This window comes from Uranotaenia lowii, chromosome 2 (assembly GCF_029784155.1).
Source record: "Uranotaenia lowii strain MFRU-FL chromosome 2, ASM2978415v1, whole genome shotgun sequence".
NCBI classification, from domain to species: domain Eukaryota; kingdom Metazoa; phylum Arthropoda; class Insecta; order Diptera; family Culicidae; genus Uranotaenia; species Uranotaenia lowii.
The window spans coordinates 198965697-198975193 of NC_073692.1; the positions used below are offsets into that span (position 1 = coordinate 198965697).

A 9497-nucleotide genomic window follows, 5' to 3' on the forward strand; every position below is an offset into this window, starting at 1 on the left:
TAAAAATCAGTTTCAAAATTCTGAAACCGAATTTCATTTGATTTGCTCTTGAATTTAAAGTTTTCATTCAAAATTTTCAATTTTAATTGTATTACAACAAATAAATTACAAAGAAAAGTTATTAATTGTTGTTCACCTTCACAAAATTACCAATTTTTTAAATAATTTTGAATTATAAAGCAAATTATGAAATGAAGCGTTAATTCTGAATGTAAATACTCTTCTTTAGTGAACAGTCTCAATCATTTGCAATTGAAATAGCCAAGCTTTCAGATTAAGAGTATCAAACCTTAAGCTAAACTTTGAGCTAAACTTGAAATTTCAATATTATTGTGTAGATGAGCTGAAAGCAGTATCGGTGACATAATTGCTGTAGATCTAGAAATCCAGGAGTGTTGGTTAAAAATTACTAAAAAATCTTCTGACTATTTTGCATGATAGAATGCCTTGTTGCCGGGAAAATAGTGGAATGATAAGGGGATAGTTTTTATTCACAAGGGAAAAATTAAAACCATGGCAAACTGATTTTTGAATTTGGAAGCTTTTTGCGTCTCAAACTCAATTTTTTTGTCTGTTTTCCCCCCTTCTTATTTTCTGGCATTGAGTAATTTTAAAACTTAGCAGTTCAGAGTGAAATCTATCAATAATAATTGATGAAGTAACTAGCGTGAACACAAAAAAAATATGTTAATTTTTTTCATTATCCTTTATTCATTTAACGATGCAGGTCAGAGGGAAGAATGCTAAAAAGTAACAAATTCCCGGAAAAAAACAATACAGATTTCGTATAGATAATCTTTGTATTTTACAAAATGGGAAAAGATACTTAATTCTATAATTTTTTCTCATGGTAAATTACTCACAGTCTTTATGAAAATTGATCATTAAGTTAATACCTTTTTTCTATTTTTTCGATATTTTACATTTTTGCTTAAAAGTGCACAAATTTCTCCAATGAGCCTTATATTTTCAAAATTTATACCGGAAAAAGAGCTGATAAAATAATACAAATTTGCATTTAGAGCTCCTAAAGAAGTTGAAATCAGTTTTCAAATTCTTTGCACTTCGGAAAATGTGAGTTTTGTTTTCTTGTGTTGTTTTGAATGCAGATTTTGGGTTCTAGAGATGAATTTGAATCTCTATCTCCAACACCAATTCCTGAAACAGCTGATATAAATACTTTTTTGTTCCTTTTTGGCACTAAAACTCATAGGAAACGCAAGTCATAAAACGTAATCTCTTTCTTCGATTTATTGTAGCTGAAATCTCTTGAGTGGATTTTTTTCAATTTAAACTAATTCTATGAATGATTTATATTCGATTTCTGTTTGGCAGTACTTGTATTTTTTTCACAGTCATCCATAATATAAATGTTTGATGTGATACATTTCAAACAGAATTAAATAAAATCAGATCTAAAATTTAAATTTTTGTTTTTGAATTTCATAATATAGGTTATTAATTTTAATTTTATAATTCATATTTGAATGGTGGATTAATTGAAGGTTAAAAATTCCCGCGAAAGAGAATCTTAACTGTGGTTCAGAACCTGATTTTCTTTATTTTGAAATTGAAGGCAATAAATGTATGATGAAAGTAGAACAAATATTTCAAGTATTTCAGTGTTATAACCATTTTCACCCCCCTATAAGACTTTTCCAAATTTTTCATTTCATTAAAATTCAAAACAAGAATTCAGAGGCTCTGAATTGGAAGCAAATAATAAAATTTGTTGTGATTTGCTCGTTTTAATTGAGGCATATAAGGGAAATTAGCGACAATTTAAAATAAAAAGTTGTCCATACATTTTATTAATAGCAAATTCCAAATCAACACTCAACAACACACTTTTGTTGAGTAACTTATCAACAAAAGTTATTTGGTATAATTCAGTCCAGGGAATCCTAAGTTATAGCGGCTTGAGTTTGGTGGACCGGCTTTTTTTTTTCAATATTGAGCCTTTTAAGTGATAAAAAAAAACTTTTTTGTTGAATAAACACCCCCACGGAGTGGAAAATTTTTAAAATTGGAAAGCACATCTACTAAGAAAAGTTCCAACTTTTTACAGAAATTCGAGCTTTTGCGGGTATTTTGTAACGGATTTTTGCCGCTTGGGGGGGGGGTGATCACCCCAATCACCCCCCCCCCCCCCCCATAGGACCGCGCCTGTTTACAGCTTTGAAAACAAAAGCGGAAGCCGCCGTCTTGGCGTCAAATGATAAAATTTCCTCCTACTCACTAGTTGGCCCTTTCATACCACTTCAGGTAATTTGTAGTATTTCTAAGATTTTTATATATTTTTTTATTTAACTAAAAAATAACATACATGACTTATCAAAAATGTATAAAAATGGGATTCAAATATGAGCAATCCATCCTGTGCGTATCCTGTTTTGACATCTTGATCGTCACCTAATTTTATTATGGTTTCAAATTCAAGCACAGCGTTCCTTTATAAAACATGCAAAATAAAAAGGTTGGAACCAACTTCCTAGTTTATGTCAAATTGAATTGACCATATTTTTAATGACCGTTATAAACAAGTTATAAAACAAGCTGCATATAAAATACCAACATAAAGCCATATTAAAAGTTTCTTATTTATGCTAGTTGACTTAATCTGTGTTATTTGGAGCTGTTTGCTACATAAGAATCCTGTTTATTATAACTCCACGTAGAGTAATGAGTCCTGCCATGCTTATAAGGGACCGTTCATATTTTACGTAACGCTTTAGAGGGGGTAAATATAAGGGCTTGTTACGCTTTGTGATTTTGAATAGAAAATGTGAAATGAATGTGTTACTTATGTGGAAGGAGGTTTCGAAAATGATCGAAAATTGCGTAACGTAATATTTGAACGACCTCGGGGGTATGAGTAATGGAAAAATATTTGATCACCTTTTTTCACCTTAAGATCACCTTTTAAATTTGTTATTTTTACTTAAATAAAAAAAGTATACATTCAATTTTGTTTTGTATAATATTTATTTATTTATTATTAAATCGACAGATCAAATATTGATCCAAATGATATTTTAAAATTAAAAACTAACAACAAATACAAATCTACACTGAACTTAGAACACTAAGAATTCTTCTTCGGAATAAAACCTTCGAAACGTCAAAATCAAAATGTTCTGAGAAACGGTTAAAAGTCTTGATGACGCCAATTATTGCAGAGTTGGCCCCGTAATTGTTTAGTCTAACAGGAACGAAGAGCTGAAGATCCCGATTCCTCAAACCACGAGGTCGGACGCTAAGTGGAAGAACTTCCAAAAGTGCAGGAGAGTCGATTCTTGATGAAAGCAGATCAGCGACGAAAGAAGCACGAGTGGCGGTCCTGCGGGCTTGCAGCGTGTCGATGTCGATCAGGCGGCAGCGGCTTTCGTAGCTGGGAAGTCGAAAAGGGTCTTGCCAGTTTAAGTGTCGAAGGGCATACCTCAAAAAACGTCGTTGGATGGCTTCGATGCGATCAGAGCCGTTTTGATAATATGGGCACCAAACCGCAGAAGCATATTCGAGGATCGATCGAACCAGACTGCAGTAAAGACTCTTCAGGCAGTAGATGTCCTTAAAGTCCTTCGTCATGCGGAAAAGAAGACCCAGGCTTCTGGAGGCTTTGTCAACGATATAGTTGGTGTGATTCTTAAAATCCAGCCGCGCGTCGAGGATCACACCAAGATCTTTCACGTGTTGAGCTCGAGAGATTGCATCGTTTCCAAGGAAATAAACGGCTGAGAGCGGGCGTCGTTTGCGGGAAAATGATATTACTACACATTTATCACGGTTTAAAGGTAGGCGATTGGCATCACACCAGGAGGCAAAGAGGTTAAACTGGTTCTGCAAGAAGTTCACATCCTCGGAGCCATTGATAGAGTAGTACAGTTTCAAGTCGTCGGCGTACGCCAATTTTGGTCCATCGAGGAGTTGCAGCACGTCATTGAAGTAAATTAGGAATACTAACGGCCCTAAGTGACTTCCCTGAGGCACGCCTGATGAAGCTGAGAACTGCCTGGAAAAACAGTTACCCGTACGAACTGTCAATTTACGTCCCGTAAGGTAACTGCGGAACCAGCCAATGAGAGATCCACAAAATCCTAAACGCGCGAGCTTTCCGATGGCAATATCATGGTTCACCTTGTCGAATGCGGCAGACAGATCGGTATAGATGGCATCAGTTTGGGATTTCTTTGCAAAACTTTCATGCACATACGAGGTAAAGGTTAGTAAGTTAGTTGTAGTTGAGCGTTGAGGCATAAATCCATGCTGGTCGTTGGAGAGGTTGTGCTTGCAGAACATGAAAATGGGATCTAAAACCACCAATTCGAAAAGTTTGGCAATAGCACACAGAGCTGAAATGCCTCGGTAATTATTAACATCTTTCCTATCTCCCTTTTTATGAACCGGGAACATGTAAGCTTCTTTCCACAGTGAGGGGAAGGTGGCCTGGTCGAGCGAAGCTTGGAAGCAGGCTTCGGATTCATTTGAGAGCAAACACCAACGGAGCTAAAATCTGCTCTCACTCTTTAAGCGGCGTGAAGGAATGAGAAGGAGTGACCATCTGCCTCGAAGATGTCATGCTCCTAGGGAGTTCTTTTTACCTCTCGCTCCGCTCTTAAAAGATAAATGAGCGCTCCCTGGGAGAACGCTTTAAGACTAACGTTATGAGCTGGGAATCTGGCTGGTTCGTGTTCGTTTGTTTTGGTTTGCGCCGGCGGTGTCATTTGGAAATGATTTAATATGAATAACGAAAGGTAGGACGTGTCCCCGCTGATTATTTTGTTGAGTAGAGTGGTTTAAATAAGCAGATTGTTATGTGAAGTTTACATGCAAAATTCAAGTCAAATAGCACAAGAAGGGCCTCTTGTTTGTAAAGAAATTTGAAATATTATCTTCGGGTAGCTATTATTTCATCAATAACCGTCAAACGGGGCATTAGGCAACAGCCGGGTTAGATGCTACATTTGTATACCACATCAAGAGGTGCTATTTTTTATTTGAATATAATGTAGTGAAGTTATCATTTAACGATAACGAAATAATGATAACTAATTTCCTAACATCGTAAGATAGATTTTTAAATATTTTGATTCTCATTAAAAAAAATTCAAATTAAAAAAATTGTGCCAACGATATACCTACATTTCATTTATATTTTTGCAATGCCGTTATAACATACCTTGCCTATATCAACACTGTTAGTGTGATTTTTTTTTTTTTGGAAAATCAGCATTTTTTTTAATAAATATATGAATAATTCAGTTACCAATCTGGGCTAAAAATTCGTTAAAATGCAAATCAAAGATTCACCTTTTAAATCTTGATTCCATATGCTGTTATGATTGGTTCACTTCACGCGTTTGTTAAATTCAAAATATCATCTATCATAACATGAACTTTTGTGATTTAAGCTAGATGATTTTTTACCCCTAAATGTATGCAGCACCTTTATAGTTTTAAAATCATTTTTGACAGAAAATTATAAAATTTTATTCGAACAAAACAAAAACTTACAGCATCCCATCCCATCAACCTTAAGCCTTTTGATTGAAAAGCAAAATGATTATCTGTGGACGTTAAGTTTTTAAAAACCATTTAGGTTGATAAGTTTGCAGGATGTTCTTGTTTACAATACTTCTTTCAACACCGGCCAATTTCTTTGTAAAACATATTATCTGAAAGCCTTAACTTCGACAATCGTATGACATGAACATTGAATGTAAATTAGAGTAATAATGTTAACGTTATTAGGTACAAAAATAGTCTAAAATTCGTTTTGCTTACATCGTCGCACAGCCACCCCCAGCAGGCAGCCAGCAGCTGTGAGCTACTTGAATCAAATTAATTAATCAAATATGTACCTAACGAAAAGCAATTCTGAATCGTCATACGCAAAGTTATTTCTCCCAGGGAGGCCTCTTTGGGAGGAGCGCAGAGCCTCCGAGGGAGCAAAGAGTGACTAGCGCTCCTAGCGATTCTGGCGGTAAGAGAAGCGAGAAAGAGTGGTTATCGACTGCCAGGAGTTTGGGAGTTCCTCCTCAATGAGTGGTACTGCTCTGCCTCTTATGAGTCGCGCCTCAGGATGCGTCCGAAGCCTGCTTGGAAGATAAGCCTGATAGGAGTCAGCAAAGAAGGCATAAAACGCTTCAGGAAGGTAGCTGGTATCCCATCCGGGCCCGTAGAGAAGGAGTTTTTGAGCTTAGTGGCTGCTTTAGAGATGATTGTGTCCTCGACTGTTATACCGTTTAAAGAAAAGCCCAGTGGTGAAACACTCCTGATGGCGCGATTCAGTTGGTCGTCGGTTATTGAAGATGTATCAAAGATGCTCGAGAATTTATTGGCAAAGAGATCGCAGATTCCGGAGTCAGAGTTCGCCATGATGCCATCTAAGAACATGCAGGACGGTGTTCCAGGCTCATTCCGCTGATTTTTAACGTGATTCCAGAAGGATTTTGGGCTAGTCTTGAGATTTTGCTGAATTCGACGAAGATGGTTTTGATAGCTACGTTGGCAGGCTTTTTTATAGGCGGAGTTGAGTTTGCGATATTCTTCCTTGGTATGCGGCGATTTGTGCTTGTTGAAATTTCGAAGGGCACGCCTTTTTGTCGCTTTCAGTTGTCGTAAAGCTGCTGTAGCCCATGGAGTCCGAGGATTAGCATTGGCGGTGCGTTTCGGCACATGACGGTCGATTACGTAGTTGAGGATGTGCGAGAAAGTTTCGGCTGCAGCATTAGGGTTAGCTAGTTCGAGTTCGGATTCCCAGTCTATAGTGGCCAGTACGCGAGAAATGATATCGAAATCGGCGTTTTTATAGTCCAAGTAGAAGGGTGTGAGTTTATCAGCGGGGTTACACAATCTAGAGATATTAATTGTAACCAGTAAAGCCGGGTGATGTGGGCCTACTTTAACTAGCGGTGCCGGTGCTGATTCGATAGTTGGTAAACGGAATCCGTCATTGGCAAAGCAAAGATCAAGCATCCGGCCGTTCTCGTTTACAACACTGTTGATCTGACGTAAGGTTGCTGTACTCAAAGAGTCTAGAATAATGTTCGAGGAAGCCGAAAAAGTGGAGCGTTCAGGATCGGGATACAGGAAGCTAGCTTGGCTGGAACACCACTTTATACCTGGCATGTTAAAATCGCCTAAGACGATTATGTCATCTTCTGGAGCGCAGAAAGAGCTTATTTTAGAAATGCAACTAGAGAATGATTCAGCTAAGGTCACGTCTCTCGAGCGATCAGGAGGCAAATATAGTACGCCAACGTAAAGCTTCCGGTCGCCGAGTTCGATGCGGGACCACACCATCTCAAGATTATGCCAAGATTCATCATCGATTGGCATGGCTCTGAAATTGGACCTTACGGCGAGTAACACCCCACCACCTGTGGCCTTTCTGCTGTTACGGGAGCTTCGATCGCAGCGGAACACTGAATAATCGGATCCGAAGATCTGGTTGGAGAGAGTGTGATCGTTCAACCATGTTTCGGTAAAGGTGATAATATCGTAGCAGGAACATGAAGTAGCAAGCAGATAATCAGTCACGCAGGAATTGATACCACCGACATTCTGATAGTAGATGTTGATGAAATCAAGCGGTTCTGATGCCGATCTGGAGCCGTTGTCACTGAAATGGAGAATACCATCACGCGGAGGAAGGCAGTCAGGAGCAGCGTACTTGCCTGGTAAAGCAGGCTGGAGAACCCCTACGCCACAGACGAACTCAGGGCCGGGACGACTGGTGACGCTGGCAGGAATCAGCTCGACTGAGTCGAAGGGCACAGGGGTCTCCGTGAGGCCCGATACGTTGCGTCCCGGTGATGAGAACTCAGTACCAGTCGTGATGATCGTGGGGGGCGATGAAGAGCATGTTGGATTACTAGCAAGCACAGCTTGGTGATAACCAGCGAATGATGTACTGTTGGGCGGAAATTTATCACACAAAAATAATGTTCGAGGTGATGTAGAGTACTTGCCTGAGTATGCAGGCTGGAGAACCTCATTGCCACGATCGATCTCAGGGCCGGGACGACTGATGACGCTGGCAGGAAACTGCGCGACTGAGGCGAGGGGCTCTGAGGTCTCCGTAGTGCCTAGTTCGTTGCATCCCGGGGTCGAAGCCAATGCCGCTGGGACAGAACCTCCAAGGTGTGGTAAAAAATCGATGAATCTGTCGAAAGGCAGGAAAACATCAGGCGCAGGAAGCGCTCTCAAGATTGACGAATACTTGCCTGTAAGGGCAATCTGGGGAGCCTCATCACCACAGACGAACTCAGGGCCGGGACGACTGAAGACGCTGGCTGGAAACGGCGCGACTGAGACGAAGGGCTCCGAGGTCCCCAAAGTGCCAGATTTGTTGCGTCCCGGTGATGGAACCCGTAATGCGGCAGCAATAAGATCAAACTGGAGGATGTCGTCACAACAATCGAACTCAGGGCCGGAACGACTGAAGATAAGGGCGGGAAGCAGCGCGACTGAGTCGACGGGCTCGGAGGTCTCCGTAGTGCTGGCTTTGTTGCGCTCCGGAGAGGAAACCCTGGGAGACGCTGGCGGGTTCAGTTCGGACGAGAAACACGAAGATTTTATGATGAAACTAGAAGCATTTGATGTCGAGGCCATCAAAGGCCCGCTGTCAGAGAACGTTGAATCTACGGTTGTGGCGGTCAATGAAGCGGCGTGACTGGAGTTGTCGAACCACCTGGAGTTGACCTCATCGACGATCTGGGTGGCAGCGTGACAGCTGGTGTTATCGAGTTTTTTGTTCCCATATCCTCAAATTCCCGGAATAGAACCCCTGCAGGCCAAGTCCTCGGGGAAAGTGCCGCGTCCTTGAGCTTAGGATCCACACCAACTTTGAATGAAATGGACCTAAGCGTCGAGACGTTAACATCCTTGCGAACCAGGAGATGAACCTCGGCAGAATCGCATTGAAGACATTCCATGGCAAGCTCTTCGATGTCTTTAGCTGTGACATTGTTTTGTAGTCTCGCCAGATAAACCCAGAATTTTTTTTCGGGAGGAGCGACCGTTGCAATAGTTTTCACGGTGGCCTTTTTTGTACCCACACAAGGTGCCAGAGTCAGATTCTCGACTCGTCGTCTCTTATTCGTTGGAGTTGGAACGTTGGGCCAAGGGGAAGTGATACGGGGGGCAGGGTTGTTGTTGGTCTGCGCTTTCAAACATTTATCCAGCTTTGAATTCGTCGCGGCTAATTCCAATTTCAGCTCCGATACCAAGGAAGCTTGACTTTTTCGAAGGTCTGCTATCAGTAACTCGTAGCAAGCCAAAGAGCGACGAAAGAAAGAGTGCTTCAGTAGTTCGCAACACTCGTCGCAAACCCATAGCAAATTTCTGTTGTCGGCCTTAGATTTTAGGTGCGATGAAAGCAACCCAGCGCATTTCAAGTGGAAAGCTAAACTGCATAGGCCTTGGCAAATGATGCTATCCGTGTTGCTTGTTGGCTTAGCGCACTTATCACAGGCCATTTCGTTTGATGACAT

General features: G+C 40.6%; 2 protein-coding genes across 2 annotated transcripts; both read right to left on the reverse strand.

Moving 5' to 3' along the window:
* Positions 1-6063: 6063 nt before the first annotated feature.
* LOC129742250 (uncharacterized) lies at positions 6064-7867 on the reverse strand. The gene is made up of 2 exons (XM_055734126.1): positions 7833-7867; positions 6064-7624 (listed from the first exon to the last, which is right to left on the reverse strand). Exons 1-2 carry the CDS (start codon positions 7865-7867, stop codon positions 6064-6066), a joined length of 1596 nt encoding a protein of 531 aa, XP_055590101.1.
* A 793-nt stretch (positions 7868-8660) lies between these two features.
* LOC129742251 (uncharacterized) lies at positions 8661-9497 on the reverse strand. The gene has a single exon (XM_055734127.1). It carries the CDS (start codon positions 9495-9497, stop codon positions 8661-8663), a length of 837 nt encoding a protein of 278 aa, XP_055590102.1.

Bases quoted from the DNA above. Each gene is read 5' to 3' on its own strand.
- LOC129742250 (XM_055734126.1), bottom strand. From the start codon at position 7,867: ATGCTCTTCATCGCCCCCCACGATCATCACGACTG. The intron at 7,625-7,832 runs GTACTGAGTTCT...TCTCCATTTCAG, and splicing joins CCCCACGATCATCACGACTG to TGACAACGGCTCCAGATCGG.
- LOC129742251 (XM_055734127.1), bottom strand. From the start codon at position 9,497: ATGTCATCAAACGAAATGGCCTGTGATAAGTGCGCTAAGCCAACAAGC.